This window comes from Vanderwaltozyma polyspora, genomic scaffold, assembly GCF_000150035.1.
Source record: "Vanderwaltozyma polyspora DSM 70294 KpolScaffold1054 genomic scaffold, whole genome shotgun sequence".
NCBI lineage: Eukaryota > Fungi > Ascomycota > Saccharomycetes > Saccharomycetales > Saccharomycetaceae > Vanderwaltozyma > Vanderwaltozyma polyspora.
Genome location: NW_001834677.1, coordinates 91,971 through 111,558, shown reverse-complemented (window position 1 = coordinate 111,558; position 19,588 = coordinate 91,971). Strand labels below are relative to the sequence as shown.

Genomic DNA, 19,588 nt, shown 5'->3' with positions numbered 1-19,588 from the left:
TCCTTCCACCCTCGTCTATAGTATTTGTGATCCATCAACCCAAACATTAATGGTATTACGATCATCTCCATTGAAAAACCATTTACTAATAATTTCCTCCATGGTAAAACTATCATTATTCTCAGATGGAACTTGCCAATGAAATATATCTACAGGATCGTATTCAGAATTGATATTAATCAATTGGGAGTCAAATTTTTTACCAACGTCAAATGTTCCTAATTTATCACCCATGTTTAACACATTGGCACCACCTTGTGTCCCTAAATACAGAGCATCAACTACAGATAATTTCATATGATCTTTATCAACCTCATCCTCGAATTTCATAGATAAATGTCTGGACACCAAATGGGCTTGTCTAGCTGTTACTAAGATGCTAGAAGAAAACCCACCTGAAACGTCAGTACCCAACCCAACATTGACTCCCTCGTCAATAAGTTTTCTAACATGACATTCTCCAGATGATAACGATGTATTGGCAATTGGACAATGGGCTACCCCAGCACCAGCAGTTTTAATTAGTTCGATCTCAGGGTTACTTAGATGCACACAATGTGCTAAAATAGTTTTGTTTGTCAATAGTCCATATTTATAGTAAACGTCTGTGTAAGAAGAGCAATCTGGGAAAAGCTCCTTAACCCAGTCAATTTCTTTTAAATTTTCAGATAAATGCGTTTGGATGTGTAAGTTATCGTAACTTTGAGCCAATTTTGATAATCCCTTCATTAATTCGCAAGAACAAGTTGGTGCAAACCTTGGTGTTAGAATAGGTAAAATTTTTGGATCCTTCAAAGTATTACGAATGTATGCAATAACTTCATCACTTGATTCCAAAGATTCATGGGTAGATTCCTGATATGTATCAGGGCTGTTTCTATCCATGCAGACTTTCCCGATTAAAGCTCTCTGACCTCTTTCAGAACATATTTTGGCCATCAATTTCGTTGATTCAGGATCAATTGTTGTATAATATGCGGCGGTAGTAGTACCATTGGATAATGTCCTTTCTACTACTTTGGTATAGACTTTGTGAGCTATTGATAAATCTTTTAGCGATGCCTCAAGTGGGAATGTATACTTTGTTAGCCAATCTAACAGAGTAGTATTTCCAAATATACCTGAGTTGGGGTACTGAGATGCATGGATATGGGTGTCGATAAATCCAGGAAAGAAGAAAGTACTGTATTCCTTTTCACACTGTTTATTTATAAACTCCACATTATCATTGATATTAATATCAGGATTGTATTCTAATAAAGCAATATCAGGAGACTCACAATTTTCCTTTATAAATACTATAGTACCATTTTCATTTACACCAACTGCAGTATGTTGTCTAACTCTTAATTTTCCAATGAAAGGAGTATCAATGAACGTCCCATAAAACACTTTGATCTTAGCCCCAATCAAATGCTCCTCAACAGTCTCCTCCATAAGCAATGCAATGTTTTAAATTTATATGTATAGCTAAAATTATTTTTTTTTTCAACCTTATCAAATTCTATTTACAGTAAAAGGTATTCCATTAAAAATGTCCTTGTAAAGATGGTTTAATATAACTCAGTTGTGGAGATATAACAAAGCACAACCAGTAAACACGTTTTACCAATCTCTCTTAAACATTCTGTCATTAAAAACCTATGTAATACCAAAACCACCTGTCAAATTTAATAAATTAGTTTCGATTTCTTTTTCATCGTTTAAACAGTTACCTTCATTAGGGGAATTCCAGAACAAGTAGTATTCTCGATCCATCTATGACGTATTTCGAAATACTATAACACAATAAAAAGTTGATGTAAAAATTAACATAACACAATTGTATGTTATTTGTAAGAATGCTGACGCTGACAGATTTGGTTTAGATGTGTTAAAGTTTGAGTAATCATTTAGTAGATTTTGGTTTATATTTAAATTCAGGACAGTGGCACTTATATTTCCTAATTGTGGGGTTCGAGGAAGAGCACAAGAATCGTCGAAATAGGGAGATCAGGATAATAGTTATTCAAAATGGTTAAGACGATATTATGTTTGGCATTGTTCGTATCTATTGCATCTCTGGGGTATGGAGATGTAGATTTTGCCAAGAATTTTGTTTCTAAATCTCAAGATACTTTTCAAACTAGATTCTTGGAAATAGGTGCTTTGGGAATTTCTGGGAGAAATTTATTGCAATTATTTAAAGTTAGTTTAGTAGATGTTATAAGACCAAATGTGCGTATTCCTGAGGCCAGGGTCTCTAATTATTATGATAGGGTCCATGACTATTTGTTTAGGGGTGCGTTGTCTTTACCCGAAGTGTGTGATCCTGATAAATCTGTCGTTGCCCAACTAACGAGAAATGTGTCACCAATAAATATACATTCACATAATGATTACTGGAGAGATCTGCCATTATTCGAGGCTATTGCTCATGGGGCTACCAGTGTTGAGGCCGATGTATGGCTAGTTCCTAATCAAAATAAGTTACAATCAAATGGGTTTGCTCTAGCGGTTGGTCATGATGAAAATTATTTGGGCCCAGTCCATCGTACTTTGGATAAATTATATACAGATCCTTTGTTGTATATGCTGAATGAAGTTAATTGTAACAAAAGAGTTAAAAAATCTAACCGTTATGGTCTTTTTTATGATTCTCCAGACACTACAATTTATCAATTCATTGATTTTAAATCATCCGACAGTGTCCTTACTTATAAATTGTTGATGGAAGTCTATTTCAAAAAATTAATTGAAAAAGATTTCATTACCAAATATAACCTTGAAACCAAACAATTGGAATGGAGGCCAATTACTATTATACTAACAGGCAATTATCCAACCGATATGAATATTATTGATAATAATGGGAAAGGATACTTTAATGACACTAAGCGATATGTATTTCAAGATGCATCACTACATGATATCAAGACATATGACAATAGTGATAATAAATCACTAATTGCATCAACATCTTTTAATAAATTGTTAAATGAATGCAATATTTCAAGGGTGAAGTTTAATTTAAAGAGGAAGTTCGAAGACAATGAAATGAACTGTTTAACATCACTAATTGAGACAGCACATTCAAAGAACCTACAGACTAGAATATGGGGAGGTCCCGAATGGCCAGTTGCATTCGCTAAACAGGTTTGGGACATCGAATTAAGTCAACTAAACGTCGATTATCTAAATGTTGATGACCTTGCAGAAGCTATGAAGTTTTAAATCCCACATATATACATTTATAAATGACAAGAATATAATCATATCAACTAATAACACTTACAAATAATATTCATTGTTCATTGTGCATCACATCGTCTGATGTAGATATAAAATGAAGAAATAAATAAGGATTACTATCTCGATAGTGAATAGACAAAATATTCACTATCGGAATAGAAGAAAATAAATCAAAAATTATAAGACCCGCCCGTTCCTATCAAGAACCTTCAAAATACATGCACCATTAGATATCATCTTGTCATCCAAACGAATTTAAATAACATGTCACAAAGAAATGATACATACCAGATAAAGATAGCCTTACATCATTAAACCTTCTCTCAAGTTACCATAGACAATGCTCATCCGAAGACAAGTACAGTCCACAATGCTTGAGGAATCAATAATAGAAGGTAAATTTACCATAATTGGAAGAACCATTTCAATATGCAAAGAATCAATTTAGGTACAATTTGAAGGGCCCCAACTCCCCCAGCACTGATTTGTACTCAGTGCCATACTTCTCCAGGCAGAAGAAAAAAGGACCTCAATAAAGATTCAAATATCTTCTTGAAATTCCATCAAGTTGCTCACTCCAAATAAATGGAACAAACAACAAGAATAAAAACTACAAAAAAATACGATCCTAAATTGAGATGAGGGAACGAAACGTCGGCAAATACACCTTTCGCTACAGTTTGTGCGTGAATCTGCTAGAGAACTTACATCAAAAATAACAGAACCTAACCCTCCAAACTAAACGTAAGTTAAGATAAGTTCTGGTAAATGCCTAGCATCTCTATCGTAATTAAAAATTACATGAAAGCGCATATCCGGCCAATGGGACTTAGTGATCTCCCCTGACATCTTAAGGTAAGTATGGGGATTTTAAGAAAAAGGTTTTTTAAAAAAAGAAGTAACTTAAAACATCAAAAAGTTATTTAAAAGAGTTATAAAAGCTTTATTATTTCTCATCACTATCACGTATTTATATGTCGACGTTTTTTTTTTTGGATGTCGAATTTAAAAAAAAGTGAAAATATGGTAGGTTACCCGGCTTCTTAGGCCAATTGTAGTGAGGGTAATCTTGGATATTTGGATGACAATATACTTAAATGAAGGTGCTCTATGTATACATGTATTACAGATATTAACGTCTATATATCTATCAATGATGCTTTCGCTATGCGGTAGACGTTTGTGCCTACATTTCTTATCAAGACGTAGTTTTGCTTTGAAGTTTCTAATGAAGAAGAGTCGACAAAGCCATTTGCGACGCCTCTACCTTGACCTTGATGATAAGTTCCGCTTGTGACAAACCCTATTAGATGGTTTATATCAGGCTTTGGATGTTCTATCTCGTGGTCTCTCTTACCATCGGATCTATATATACCATTTGCGACTTGGAGCCAATGCTTATAATGTTCTTTTGGTATATGATAAATTCTAGCATAATCCGCAGGATGACCTTTTTCCAGAAATGTGCATGAGATTGGTGTTACTTTCAATGGAGTTTCTATAATTGATAATTGTATTGGTGCTTTGTTGAGGTCCAATGGATACTTTTCAGGCTTTGATGACAAAATAACAGGAACTAATTCGTTATTTTCTTTTTTGGCTTGTGAGTCTTTATATAATTCGATGATATCGTTTAATACATTGAGATTTCTCAAGCTTGTCTTTTCATCAAAGGAACTTGTTCTAGAGGATGATACCATTGTTAATTTACCCTCTTTTTGGAGTAAGTAGTTAATACCATTACGTAAGATTCTTAAAAATTCCCAATCACAACTAAAGTAATCACCAATTTCACCTTTTACTGATGGTAAATCCATGGCATGAATATTTTTAACTTTAGTGTAATTCAGCCTTTTTCCAATTGGTTTACGTTCCCATTTTTTAGAATTTGAATCTCTTTTAAAAATCGAATTTTCTAAATGGCCAGCTTTGGTGAATGGGAAATCATCTGGGAAGTATAATTGCTGGTTTTCGTAGTTCAACTGCTGCAATTGTCTCAATCCAATGTGATAGACTCTTGAGATCCGGTTTAATTGGTACCAAAAAGGCAACAACCAGTGCCATGGTAAGATTAATAACCAATCGTTGGACTTTGGTCTTTTCACTAATAGCAATGGGATCTTAGGATCTTTTCCTTCATTGAACGATATTTGGTTTTTAGTTTCGCCTGGTTTCTTTAACAACAATTGTCTACGTCTCTGTGCCAACTGCTTCAGAGAATTTTGATTGCGATAAGACAAATTTCTCTCTTTTGGGTCTGAAAGTTTATTTAAGATATTTGTAATCTCATCGGCTGGCAAATTGTTTTGTAATTTCAGAATATCATCCGAAGTTGTTTTTTTTTTAGGTTTAATTGGACTAGGAGTTGATAAGTACCTTGGATCGATTGAGTTGAATGCAAATATTGATCTTTTTGGTAGAGATGAATAATCTGAGATGCTGGAAATATTAATGAATTGATTAAAGGATTCAGATGGGTTTGGAGTTCTGATAATAGAAGATAATGCGGTTAAGGTTTTTGCACCTCTTATTAAGATACTTGATAATGAAAATCTACAATCTTGCAAATTGAATTCGTTATCATAATCCAATATGGAATTGAATATTGTTTCAAAAAAAGAAGGATGCAATCTTATCATTACCGTATTTTCCGATATCCATAATAAATCTAATGGACCTAGAACATCGCCATTGAAATTATAACATAACCCTTCAAACCAGTATAATTTGTTTTTATACTTGCTTTGGATAGCTTTGCTATTTGAAATGATTTTAATTACCTCATTTACTTTTGTATTATCAGTATGTGATAGTATCATTGTTCCTATGTAACTTGAATCCATGCACAGAGCCCCATCGGATGCTGCTGTGTTACCACCTAGACGGTGCGTCAATCTGTAGCACTTCTGGGTTGGGGCATAAGGAATTTGGAAGCCCCATCTTTTAATCATGTGAGATCTTTTAGCGTTCCAAATGTGAGAAGAAAGCCAATTAAAATTATTTTGTCTTTTCAAATACTTTATTCTATTATGGCTAATTTTCGATAATTGGTTGATACCTGTGTTATCAAAACTGCCATTAATATTATTCAATAAATTATTGATATCTGTCAAAGATTTATCCTTGGTATAATCTTTAATGAGTTTATGCAGGAATGCGATTTTTTGTCTAATTGATTTATGAGAAGTGGAAACTGTCAATGAATCTGAAATTGATAATTTCAATTGTTTTGATTTAGTGAATAATCTCAACAGTTTCAAAGACATTTTTGCCTTGTACAATTCCTTTGAATTTAATTTTTTCCCATTTTTCTTTGTCGTAACAGTGTTGATGTCAGACTGTAAGTTATTTTTATTCATTTCTCTTTTAGCTCTATTACGCATTCTTTTTGGTATTCTTTTAATGTTATGGGAAGCAGTTCTTCTCCTCAACTTACGTGGTAAAGATTGAAAGACTCTAGTAGAGTTGCTTGACTTTGAATTCTTCATTGATATAAATAATTGTTCAATATCATAAGACCGTGAATCGATGAAATTGTGTACGTTCAAGGTTGCCGCATTCTCCTTCGATAAGTCTGGAGTTTTAGCATTATCATACTTCAGAGTCTGTGCTCTGATGAACCTTGCATTTCTAATCTTATCTCTTTTAAACAATTGATTTTTATTCAACTGCTTATTACCACCAGAGGACATAATGTTAGTTGCTGGAGGGAGGCAGGAGTGGTGAGTACTTGGACAAGAGTGAAATAAGTTAAAAATTTACTTGTAGATGTAATCTTACCAGGTAGGATCCTGTTAAAACATTAACAATGGATTGGATTGGTTTGGTTTGGTTTACAAACCAAATCACATTGAAATAAGCCAAACTGAATTTAATTTGGTCTCATCGGGATGAGATGGATACTGAAAAAATCGCAAGTGCGGGTAACAAACTCTACAACAGATCAAAGGAATATAATATAGCCAATACTATTTCGAATTCGAAATCGAAATCATACAGAAACATCCAACTATGTATTAATATACCAAAAATTCAAGAACGTTTTGGACTAATCCTCGAGCAACATCACTCCCCATCAAGTACACAATGCAATACATCGACTTTTGCCCTAATCCAATTAACAATAAAAACATCAAAATCAATATCAATATCAATAACCCATACTTGAGACTCTTGAATACCAAGCTAAAGTTTAATTAATTAAACAATTTAACATCTAACCCAAACCTCACTCTGGCAGCAACCTGTTCCAAGTCAAGTTCACTCAAGTTCATTCAAGTTCTGTTTCGTTACGTTTCGTTCTGTTTCGTTTCGTGTGGTAACCTGTCCTTGTTGCAACTGGTTTGGGGGGGACAACGTAACGTTTTGACTTGTCTGATAGTTCTTGGTCCAGTCCTTGGTCCTTTACGCCAGGTCCTTAGTTTCTTAGTTTTCTTCGTTCACCCACTTTGCACTTGCACTTGCACTTGTTCTTGTTCTTGCACAACTGATCAGACAGAGTCAGTTCACCTCCCCAGTTTATTGATTATTGAATATTAAATGTTGTAATTCAGAGCAAAGGCTTCCCAACGTTGTTAATAGTCTATTCTAGGTTCGGTTTGGTTTAGCAAAAGGTAAAGTAAAGGTTTGTCTTCTTGTTCGGTCCAGTTCAGTTCAGTTCAGTTCAGTTCAGTTGAATTCAGCTCAGTTCGGTTCAGTTCACTGGGACATGCTGAGTGATATATTTTCTGTAAACTAGTGAGAGTGTGTTCTGTATTTGGTTCGTTGTCACTGGACTGGTCGATTTCGAAATTGATTTATATATAATTAAACACTATTATTCTTATGCTTATATTCAGGCTTTCATGTTCTTGCATTCCTTGTGTTTGTTTGTTATTGGTAATTTGTTGTATTCTTCTTGTACTGAACTGAACTTAATTGAACTGAATTGTGCTGTTCTAACACTTTCATAGTATATCTTGGCAAAAATGGTTAACGTGGTTTTGGGTTCCCAATGGGGGGATGAAGGTAAAGGTAAATTGGTTGATTTGCTAGTTGGCAAATACGATATTGTTGCTCGTTGTGCTGGTGGTAATAACGCTGGCCACACCATTGTCGTGAATGGTATTAAATATGATTTCCATATGCTACCTTCTGGTTTGGTCAATCCAAATTGTTCGAATTTATTGGGTAACGGTGTTGTTATTCATGTTCCTTCCCTTTTTAGTGAGTTGAACAATTTAAGTGAAAAGGGTTTGAAAGATTGTGACAAGAGGCTGTTTATCTCTTCAAGAGCACATATAGTCTTCGATTTCCATCAACATACCGATAAGTTAAGAGAGTTGGAGTTGAAAGGGATTTCAAAAGATGGTAAAAATATTGGTACTACAGGTAAAGGTATTGGTCCAACCTATTCAACAAAGGCTTCGAGATCAGGTTTAAGGGTTCACCATTTGGTTAATGACCAACCTGGTGCTTGGGAAGAGTTTGAAGCAAAATACCGTAGACTATTGAAAACTAGAAGGGAACGTTATGGTGACTTCGAATACGATCCTGAAGAAGAACTAAACCGTTATAAGAAATATAAGGAGTTATTGAAACCAATGGTCGTAGATTCTGTCTTCTTCATCAACAACGCCATTGCTAATGGTAAGAAAATATTAGTTGAAGGTGCCAACGCTTTGATGTTGGATATCGACTTCGGTACCTATCCTTTTGTCACTTCCTCAAGCACTGGTATTGGTGGTGTGATCACTGGTTTAGGTGTTTCTCCAAGACATATCAACGAAGTCTACGGTGTGGTAAAAGCTTACACTACAAGAGTGGGTGAGGGTCCATTCCCAACTGAACAATTGAATGAGCAAGGTGAGAAATTACAAACTATCGGTGCTGAATTCGGTGTCACTACAGGTCGTAAGCGTCGTTGCGGTTGGTTGGATTTGGTAGTATTGAAGTATTCAGCCATGATCAACGGCTACACCAGCTTGAACATCACAAAATTAGACGTTTTGGATACTTTCAAAGAAATCCCAGTCGGTGTATCGTACTCCATCAACGGTAAGAAATTGGACTCCTTCCCAGAAGACCTAATAAACTTGGGTAACGTCGATGTAGAGTATGTTACTCTGCCAGGTTGGGATCAAGACATCACTAAAATCACAGAATTTGACCAATTGCCAGAAAACGCCAAAAAGTACTTAAAATTCATTGAAGATTTCGTCGGTATTCCAATCGAATGGGTAGGTACTGGTCCTGCAAGAGAAAGCATGCTGCATAGAGATGTTTAACCCCACACAAATAGAATTATAATTATAAATAAATATATATATATATATACCTATTACATTTACATTTAAATTTACGTTTACGTTTACAATTACAATAACAATTACAACTACAACTACAATTTAGATATGCATACAGATCCAAATTTAAGAAGTAAAATCTATCTGTATGTATATATTCATCACATTGATCTTACTCTTCTAGTGTAACACAACCACAACCACAACCCAACTCATCCCTTTTGTAACCTCTCTCACAAACACCCCCCTGCTTTGCTCATACGTGCCCATTATTATATACCATATCCCTTGCTATCACAATCAACCCTTGCTTGCTCTCTTCCACCTCTAGCTCTAACTCCTTTTTACCTTTGGCTTGCTGACAAAAATCCTTAAAGTTCCCTGATTTCTATGACGTATTTCTGGAATACAGATTTCCTGATCCTGTTCGAAGGAAAATGACAAATATTCAAACCATTTCGAAATGAACGAACAATGAATGGATTGGGATTGAAAGCAAAAGCATGATGATTTTGGCAATTGTACCTTTATAAAAGGACCTGGAATTTTTGTAGATTGTTGGTTGGAATTGTTGTCAATTGAGATTAAGAGTTGGTGGTAATCAAGATAGAATTGAGACCACGGTGAACTTTTTTTTGTATATAATAGATAATATTGTTTAATAATGACTCAACAACAAACGCCTACGAAGATTACTAATAAATTGCTTTCAGAAGAGTTTTTGAATAAGTTTGATACTTTTCTGTTTGATTGTGATGGTGTTTTATGGTTGGGGACAATCTTGTTGCCAAGTATTAGAGAAACTTTGGATATGTTGACTTCATTGGGCAAGCAATTGATTTTTGTTACCAATAATTCAACTAAATCTAGAAAGGCATATACAAAGAAATTTGAATCCTTTGGTATTAAAGTTACAGAAGATCAAATCTTCACTTCTGGTTATGCTTCTGCTGTCTATGTTCGTGATTTCTTGAAGTTACAACCTGGCAAGGACAAGATTTGGGGGTTTGGTGAAGCTGGTGTCAGAGAAGAATTGACCCTAATGGGGTTCGAAACTTTAGGTTGTGATGATCCAGGTTTAAATCAACCTTTTGATGCTTCTACCTCACCATTCTTGGTCAATGGTTTGGACAAGGATGTAAAATGTGTCGTCGCTGGTTTGGATCATAACGTCAACTATCATAGATTAGCCATCACTTTACAATATTTACAACAGCCAGATGTTGAATTCGTTGGTACCAACGTCGATTCTACTTTCCCACAAAAGGGTTATACTTTCCCAGGTGCAGGTTCTATGGTTGAATCTGTCGCATTCTCTTCTGGTAGAAGACCAGCTTACTGTGGTAAGCCAAATAAAAATATGTTGAATACCATTGTAAGTGCCTTCAATTTGGATAGATCAAAATGTTGTATGGTCGGTGATAGATTGAACACTGATATCCGTTTTGGTCATGAAGGTGAATTGGGTGGTACTTTGTTGGTTTTGACAGGTATCGAGACAGAAGAAAGAGCATTGGAAGTCACTTCAGAACACCCAAGACCTGCTTACTATGTTGAGAAATTAGGTGATCTTTACGAATACACTCATTAAGGGAAACGACGAACTGCTTTGAAGTTTCTTCGATTTCCCCCCTCTTTGCCCAACTTAAGAACAATTTTTTATATAGTTTATTGACATTTGATATAGTTTTTTGAGTTTTAAAAATATTTATATATTAGTCGTAAATATATAATGTTAGATAATGTTATGTTTTTTGATAGTTTTACGTGTTATTGAGGAAAAATTCAGAAAGATTTATATATATGCATAGTTAATGATTATACATATTAATTTGAAATGATGCCAATTCTGTGACTGGTATATCTGTTATAATTTTTTTTTTTTCTTATCTTAAAAATATCTTTTCAATATAATATTGCATGTGTGCTTATGGTCCCTACACCATCACACTCAATAAAATACTGTTTATGATATGATGAAATAATTAACAAATCTATATTATGATGAGAGAATGAATGCTTATTTCAATAAAACCTATAATTCAGTTTTATAATAATCGGATAATTCTTTTCTCGCCAGTTTAAATTCTACTCTAGCTTGATCTAAAGCCTTTGATATCATTTCGAGATAAACTTTATCATTACTACCGTCTATTGCTGGTATTACCTCATTTGATTGTTTCTTACCTAGATTCTGTATTTTTTCACAGATCCACGCAATTCTTTGTAATCCAAGAGTAGCTGAGGAACCTTTGAGAAAATGACCTAAGCTGTTCAATGCACTTAAATCCTTTGTAGTTTCTAATTCATTTTGCATTTTATCAAACGTCGTCTGAGCTTGATCGATATATTGCATGATTAGCATCCTTGAAAAATCAGGATCATCTTCATCCATTGATATGATTTCATTTAAAATATTCCAATCAATAACTTCCTTAGGTATGGACATTTTTTGAGTTGATTTTTTTTAATTATTATTATTATTATTAAATGGTTAAAGTAGAAAAAAGTCCTTGAGTTTAGGGATTTTTATCACTCTTTGTTCAATGAAAAAACTAAAACTTTGTTTTCGTTATATATTTTTATTCAAACTCTTTGAAAATAAGTATTCCCTGTAATATATAACAATGCAATGGTAACTTTTGTTTCTATGTCAATGTTTTTTTAAAAAATTTTAAAACCTTCCACAATTTTATGATTCACCTTGCAAAGTATATATTGTAAAATTAACGGAAATGTAAAATGCTAGTAAATGTGTAATTATTATTATTATAATGACAAAATATTTTATAATTCGAACACTAAAAGGAAATGCAATTACGATGACAATGATGAATTGATCAATCTCTCTCCTATCCGTTTAAATAATTACTTTATCACAATTGGTATTTTCTTTTCGTACAGTACAACGTTTCTGAATTAATTCCCAATCTTTATATTATTAATCCAAAATAAAATAAAAAAAAATAAAAATCTTCAATCTTTTACCAATGGTCTCACCTATAAATACCAAAATGACCTTACGATTACTTCAAATGACCTTTATAATTCGAATAGATTACAGTTCACTGAGTGATAAAACCATTTGTTTAATTCATATTTTTTTAACAGCTATTTCAAACACTTATGATAGTACCATTTACTAATTACTAGTGTGTGTTCTCTCTCTTGGTAATAGCTTAAAATCGTGTTTTTTTCCTTTTTCTGTTTCTCTTCGTTAAAATTTTCAAAAACTTCAGAAATGTCCGATCGTGTATGATGATTGTAAATTATGTAATATTGGAAGGTTCTCAAGTGACAGCAATTAGAGGAACCTATGAACTGATTAGATGTGAATACAGTTCGAAAGAAATATGGTTATATTGCATTATTGGTTCAATATTATTGTTTTTTATTTGGAATGAATTGTAGACATTATGGTGTATTTCTTCTTAGAAAAACTTTATTCTTTCTGATGTTAGAAGGGAGTTTCTCTTGATAAATAATGGGTTTAAGAAAAACTTTTTTTTTTATTTTTTTGACTAAAGTTATGAAAACCCTGGTGCTTGCTCCCTGGTGCTTGCTCCCTGGTGCTTGCTCTTGTACTAACCTTTATCCAATTAGGTATACTGGTTCATACCTATTCCTCTTATTCTACTTTTACTTTCCCTTCCCTTCATTGAACCACGGCTATTTTTGTAATTGGACATTCAGAAATAGGATGATGGTGATGAATCTGAACTGCCGCATTTCTTCAATGGAGGCACATCGTCTACCGTAAACTTTATTTTCATTTTGTGGACTTTATTGTGATACAGCAGTAGAAAGAACTGGTCTGTTACTCTTGTTGTGTCTAATTGCTATTCTTTAATATCAATTGGTATATACCAGAAAAACTTTATTCTTGATTCGAACTCTAAGTATTACCAAAACTGGGAACCTCCCAGTAGAGATTAAACGGGAATAAATACTACCCATCAACCCTCCAAGTATCGGTGCCTCCAATGAGATACAATGTAATTGTATTGCCTAGCCATCGAGTCTTTTTTTAATTTTTGTGTGTGTTTTTTTGCTTTTTTGCTACTTTGAGAACTTGACACTACCTACAACCATTTCACGTACTAATCAAAGACTAGCTAAATCCATTCTACTAACTGTTGACTGTCAAACAACACACGATTTTGTAGCCATTGATTAATCTCGATAATAAATGGCAACATTTTTCTGTTATCAAATCTCAATGAATTCTATTTGTTCTAAAAATAGACAGGCATTCAGCGATCCCTTCAAAGATTTAACCTTCAACTAATAAATTTAAGTTTAAAGAAGAAGATACACCTGAATTCAATGCATTTAGAAGGAAGTATCTTTTTCAAATAACTAATAATGCATCAAATTGAATATCAGTTCCTGTTTATAATGTTGTTGCTGAGTTTTTTCAAAACCACTTCTAAAGACGCTGGAAAACTAATGAACCACGCTGTTTTGAAACCTATGTCTTAACTTGTAGCTCTGTTTCAGGAAATTCCAGGAACAAAAAAGCCAATAAATTTTCATCTAAACAAAGCCTCATGTCATCGAGAATCTTGAACCAGAAGATACCAATACAGTGGCTTACAAAATTGGCTGCAAATTTCCAGTTCCCATATAGCTTACTCAAATGTCCAAACTTTATATCCAAAGCATACTGCAGCAGCAAAATGATACAAACGTGAACCAGTGGACTTTGAACCAACATAACTTGATTACCTTTATACATTTTATCAATCTTCACAAACTTCAGTATATATATATGCGAGTGTGTGTGTAGAAGGCATGGAAAGTCTTTTATTATATATTAGAACAGAACCGTGGCTTCTTCTTCGATAGAATATTCAATGACCCTAATCTATCGAAGTATCAAATGGATAGTCTCTCTTTATATGAAAAGCCATTTCGAATAGCAGTTATACATCAAGTTTCAAGTTCCTGGAACTCTTGCCATAGACCTTCCATAAATTTAACCGCCCATCTTCATCTTCATCTTAATCTTCATTCGGGGTGTTGTTGTATAGCGGATGGATACAGTTACCCTGCATCACTTCGAATCTCAAAAGATCATCTCTGTTTTTGTGGCAGTCTCTTAGTCTATCTATTTTGGAGGGAAAGTTTGAAGTATAAAAAGGGGACAGAAGATTTGGGACAAAAGTTTGATTCTGTCAGCTACTTTCCAAATTGACAAGAGACGATGGTTTGGAGAGAACGATCTGGGTTGTTCTGTTTTATTGAAGAGTTTGCGGTTGTGAGGATAGAGAACACACACGGATGTTGAGGTTGACCTGTGTGAAAACTGTCTATACTTTAGCTTATTTTACACGAGATGAGAGGTCTATAGAATTATGTCGCTTTTCAAGTTGACTGGGGGGGGGCTTGCCGCCCATTGCTAGTGTGAGTGTGATTGATTGGATTTGGTTGGTTTGACAAAACTACAATATCCTCTTTAACAAGTTGAGGAGCTGGAAAGAGAAGCAAGAGTAGGGAAGACTGGAGTTGGATCATTTTTATAGGTTTCGCTGGAAAGAGCCAAGGAGGTGATGAGGCAGTTGAGGCATGCACTACGTCAATTGTTGTGTTTTTGTTTATTGCTAACTCTGTACTACAGTTAGCCGCCAAGCTTCTTTTATTTCATTTATTCCCTTTTTTTCTTTTTGGATGTTCCGTATATTGTGATTGGTTTGGTAAACGAAGTCTTACCCGGACGTCTTTCCATTGTTTACGCTTTTTTTCCCCTTTTTACATGATAGGGTGTTTTGATTTTTGTTTACTTTGTTTATCACATCATTGTAATCTCTGATTGTTGTGATGTAATTTTTACCTTACCTCTCTCACATTCTAAATCTTTTATATATAGTGATGGGATTGTAATCTTACACCACATATATTATTGTATCAAAGGTTTTGAAATAAAACAAAAATAGTTAACTAAAATTAAGTGTCATTTCAATAAATCCAAGGTAATACCATAGCAAAATCTAATCGAGAGCCTGATCATTATTATTATTAGTAATATCAAATATTTATCGCCTATTGAACTTTTAATCTTTAATCCAGGCAGAAAATACTATTTATTAGCAGTAGTAAAACTATTATCATTTTATTGATCCATTCGAGTACATGAAATTGAGATTATAAGCTAGATCAGATCTATCTACAAAATTCAAATACTAGAAAAAACATCGAGAAAAACAAAAATTGAAACAATAAATTTAATCCAAATTTAATTCAATTATTGTTTTTTATTTGTACCTTTTTCTTTATTCAATTATAATATATTACAAATGTCAAGTCCGGATGATTTCGATACCGCTCCTGACGAGTTTGTTGATGTGAGCGATAACATTGCTTTGCCAACAGATACAACTGTTGATACTACAACAGATAATACTTCAAATAATGCCGCTTCAATAGCTTCAGATGCTGGAACCGAAACTAGAAGATTGAATACAAATATACGTCACGACAACAGTAACAGTATAGCTGGTATTTTTCAAAATTTAAAATTTTATATTAATACCGAACAAGATGCCTATGATACAGTAAATGATATTGAAACTTTAACAAGATTGATACAATCTAATGGTGGTACAGTACTAGAAAACATTCCACAACAAAATTCAATTGATTTTAGCAAATTTTTCGTAATCTCTCCATATAATGATACAAAACTAAGAACTGTTACCTCAACTTTTATAAAAGCATGTTGTCAAAATAACACCTTATTAAATATTGATAATTATTTGGTCCCATTCGATGAATTTAGATCGGTGATAGATTCTCAATTGGCATCGCAGCAGCAGCAAGAACAAGATGAAGATGGCCAGCAGCAGTCAGAGAAACAACAGCACGCTAATCAAAATTTATCCCAAGAACTAGGTTTATCTCTTTCAGATCCACAATCACAAAATCATCCAAATATACAAACAGCCAACCCGGATTCAAATGCGTATGGGAATGATAATTCGCATACTGAAAATTCGATAAATTCTATGCCAATGCCCTCTCAAGATCAGAATGCTAATATTCATCAAAATGACAATAATAATGATAATTTTGATAATTCAAAAACAATTATACAGCAATCATCAGTGCCTTCTCATAATAAGACATCATTTACTGAAGAGGAAGATGAATTTATTTTGGATGTGGTAAGAAAAAACCCAACTAGACGTACAACTCATACATTATTTGATGAAATTTCTCATTACGTACCAAATCATACGGGTAATTCTATAAGGCATCGTTATAGAGTATACCTTTCTAAAAGATTAGAGTTCGTATACCAGGTGGATAGTTCAGGTAAATTGGTGAGAGATGAAAATGGTAATTTGGTTAAGACAAAAGTGTTGCCACCTTCGATTAAGAAGAAATTTACCGCTGAAGATGATTATAACTTGGCCATGGGTATAAAAAAACAATTTTATCGTGATCTTTACCAAGTTGATCCAGATACTGGTGAGTCTTTAATCCTAGAAGATGATTCCCCAGTAGCCATTGCTAAAAGAAAAATGACTATGATGCCAAATCACATTCCTGGAACAGAACCAAATTTTCAAGAATATAAGGTTAATGAACGTAGGGGCCCACTAGCAAGGGAATTTTTTAAACAATTTGGTGAGCATTATCCAAGCCATACTGAGAATGCCTGGAGAGATAGATTTAGAAAATTTTTATTATCATATGGTATAGATAATTATATTACCTACTATGAAACTGAAAAGGAAAATGGCAATGAACCAGAGCCAATGAAGAACTTTACAACAAGACCAAAAAGATCAGCTTTGTCAGCTCCTGGAAATTATGGTTCATACGTTAAAAAATTGAAGTACAATAAATTGGAAGAAAATGCATCTGCAGTAGCTGCTGCCGCAGCTGCTGTCTCACCTGATATGAACTCTGACAACAACAATGCCCATAGTTACACAATTCCAGAGAGTGAATTATTAGATGAAGCCACAATGAATTTCATCTCTTCGTTAAAGAATGATTTATCTAAAATTGATAACAACATACCATTTGAATATCCACAAGAGATTGCAGAAGCTATAAGAAACGATTTTACTAATGAAGAAGCGGAGTTTGATAATATTGATCCTAATTCCATCCCATTCCCTCCTGAAATTGCAAGCATTGATTTGTTCTTACCGCAGTTCTTTAGAATGGCAAGTACATCAGAATTTTTAGCCAAAGTCCATGAGGTTATTTCAAGAGATTATGAGCCATCCCAAGCTGAAAAATTAGTTCAAGATTTGTGTGATGAGGCAGGTGTACGCAAAACGTTCAGCACCAGTATATTAACAGCGCTGTCAGGTGATTTAATGGTTTTCCCACGATACTTCTTAAACATGTTCAAACACAACGTCAATCCACCAATGAACGTACCCGGTATATGGACTAGAGAAGATGATTCAATGTTAAAATCAAATAATGAAGATGACATCAAGTTCTTAATCAACAAGCACGGTACAGGAAGAATTGAAATGAGAAGACGATTCATAGAAAAAGATTTAATCTAATTGCGCAATCCATTTTGTTTACAAACAAAACCAAAAAAGTTATGAGCTCAATGTCTATTGTCCTCTCAATCTATCATATTTTTGCATATTTGTTCTTACTCTTACCCTTACCGTTCCCATTTCCATTTCCATTTCCATTTTCATTTCCATTTTCATTTCCACTTTCCCTGGTCATCTAATCACAATTACTAAAAGTCTCCCAGCATAATTCTAGTATCCCCTCCAACATCTTAGAATATATACAAATACATAATCATTCAAACCATACATATCTGATAGTATACCAATTAATGTTACATATCAATTTGCGATTCCCAATCCCAATCCCAATCCACTTCAAACCAATGCCTTATCTTCTCTTCTCTCAACTGATCAAATTTCATCAATATCAAAATTAATAGACGTTGCTGGAATGAAGCCTTTAGAATATAAAAATGAGAAAAGTTGTTCCTGTTAAGATGGAAGAAAAGTTGGATTGAAGTGCAACTAGAAGGGGAAACTGAGCTATTGTGAACTGCATTGGTTGATTTATTGGTTCCTTGTTGTTTTGTTATGGATAGTGAATTAAGTGACGTTAATTCTGGTGAAATGGAGGAATATGATGAATATTCAGAAGGTGTTGAGGAAGAAGAAGAAGAGGTTTATGAAGAGAATGACGACGATTATTTAGAGGATTCTGAAGTTTCTAAAGGTAAGACAAAACCAGTAAAAGCTTCCAAGGTTGCCAGTGGTGGTGAGGCCCATCATCGTACTAGTAAGAGGTTACAAGCCAAAGAAGATATAGATTTCACCGAACAGCCATCAGATGTGGAGGAAGAAGAGGTTGATGGGGAAGATGAAGAGGATGGGGAGGAGGAGGATGAGGAAGAAGAGGCAGTTTCTTCTAGACAACATCATCAAAGAGCAGTGATAGCGGTTGAGGATGATGAGGATGAGAAAGAACTGGAAGGTGAGGATGAAGTTGGTATTGATATTGACGAAGATGAAGATGATATTGATGAATTAGTAGCAGAAGAGGAAGAAGAAGAAGAGGAGGAAGAGGAAGAGGAAGAAGAGATGACACCTGCAGAAACTGAACCAGAAGGAATTGATGATGAGAATAAAGAAGTTATTGCCAAGACGGTACGAAGAAGTGGTGGAAGCAAGATGCTGATGAACTTATTAAGTGACGGTAGCTCTAGAAAGAAACTGACAGAAGAAGAAATACAATTGAAGAGAGCAGAAAATGCAAGAAAGAGAAAGAATTTAAGTGAAAGAAGGTCAGAAGAAGAGAAAAGAGAGACCATCAATAAACTTCTGAAAAGACGTGCTGGCAAATCAAGAAGTCATTTGCCTAAGGATGATGATGGAGATGAGAACTCAGAAGCCAGTTTTATCAAGCCTAGAAGACCATACAAAACTACAGGTATGATAAGGACAGTATCCACCAAAGATGGGATTATCTATTGCACATATTAGTAGGCATGGATTGGTGATCTTTATCAGAAAGTAAAAGAATTATCATGAGATCTTTCACCTGATCTACGATCGATCTGTATATCC

At 34.1% G+C, this 19,588-nt stretch overlaps 8 protein-coding genes across 8 annotated transcripts; 5 read left to right on the top strand and 3 right to left on the bottom strand.

The window, feature by feature from the left end:
- Positions 1 to 15: 15 nt before the first annotated feature.
- On the bottom strand, positions 16 to 1,437 carry GUD1 (guanine deaminase; the record flags this gene model as incomplete). The annotated part of the gene is made up of 1 exon (XM_001645807.1): positions 16 to 1,437. The coding sequence occupies one exon, from the start codon at positions 1,435 to 1,437 to the stop codon at positions 16 to 18; it is 1,422 nt and encodes a 473-aa protein (XP_001645857.1).
- Positions 1,438 to 2,013: 576 nt separating this feature from the next.
- Positions 2,014 to 3,213, top strand: Kpol_1054p45 (uncharacterized protein; the record flags this gene model as incomplete). Its single annotated transcript, XM_001645806.1, has 1 exon — positions 2,014 to 3,213. One exon carries the CDS (start codon positions 2,014 to 2,016, stop codon positions 3,211 to 3,213), a length of 1,200 nt encoding a protein of 399 aa, XP_001645856.1.
- A 1,157-nt stretch (positions 3,214 to 4,370) lies between these two features.
- POP1 (ribonuclease P/MRP protein subunit POP1) lies at positions 4,371 to 6,923 on the bottom strand (the record flags this gene model as incomplete). Its single annotated transcript, XM_001645805.1, has 1 exon — positions 4,371 to 6,923. The coding sequence occupies one exon, from the start codon at positions 6,921 to 6,923 to the stop codon at positions 4,371 to 4,373; it is 2,553 nt and encodes an 850-aa protein (XP_001645855.1).
- A 1,275-nt stretch (positions 6,924 to 8,198) lies between these two features.
- Positions 8,199 to 9,497, top strand: ADE12 (adenylosuccinate synthase; the record flags this gene model as incomplete). Its single annotated transcript, XM_001645804.1, has 1 exon — positions 8,199 to 9,497. The coding sequence occupies one exon, from the start codon at positions 8,199 to 8,201 to the stop codon at positions 9,495 to 9,497; it is 1,299 nt and encodes a 432-aa protein (XP_001645854.1).
- Positions 9,498 to 10,179: 682 nt separating this feature from the next.
- On the top strand, positions 10,180 to 11,106 carry PHO13 (4-nitrophenylphosphatase; the record flags this gene model as incomplete). Its single annotated transcript, XM_001645803.1, has 1 exon — positions 10,180 to 11,106. The coding sequence occupies one exon, from the start codon at positions 10,180 to 10,182 to the stop codon at positions 11,104 to 11,106; it is 927 nt and encodes a 308-aa protein (XP_001645853.1).
- Positions 11,107 to 11,550: 444 nt separating this feature from the next.
- On the bottom strand, positions 11,551 to 11,964 carry YPD1 (Ypd1p; the record flags this gene model as incomplete). Its single annotated transcript, XM_001645802.1, has 1 exon — positions 11,551 to 11,964. The coding sequence occupies one exon, from the start codon at positions 11,962 to 11,964 to the stop codon at positions 11,551 to 11,553; it is 414 nt and encodes a 137-aa protein (XP_001645852.1).
- A 3,847-nt stretch (positions 11,965 to 15,811) lies between these two features.
- RAP1 (DNA-binding transcription factor RAP1) lies at positions 15,812 to 18,046 on the top strand (the record flags this gene model as incomplete). Its single annotated transcript, XM_001645801.1, has 1 exon — positions 15,812 to 18,046. One exon carries the CDS (start codon positions 15,812 to 15,814, stop codon positions 18,044 to 18,046), a length of 2,235 nt encoding a protein of 744 aa, XP_001645851.1.
- A 552-nt stretch (positions 18,047 to 18,598) lies between these two features.
- IES2 (Ies2p) lies at positions 18,599 to 19,504 on the top strand (the record flags this gene model as incomplete). Its single annotated transcript, XM_001645800.1, has 1 exon — positions 18,599 to 19,504. The coding sequence occupies one exon, from the start codon at positions 18,599 to 18,601 to the stop codon at positions 19,502 to 19,504; it is 906 nt and encodes a 301-aa protein (XP_001645850.1).
- Between the last annotated feature and the right edge of the window lie 84 nt (positions 19,505 to 19,588).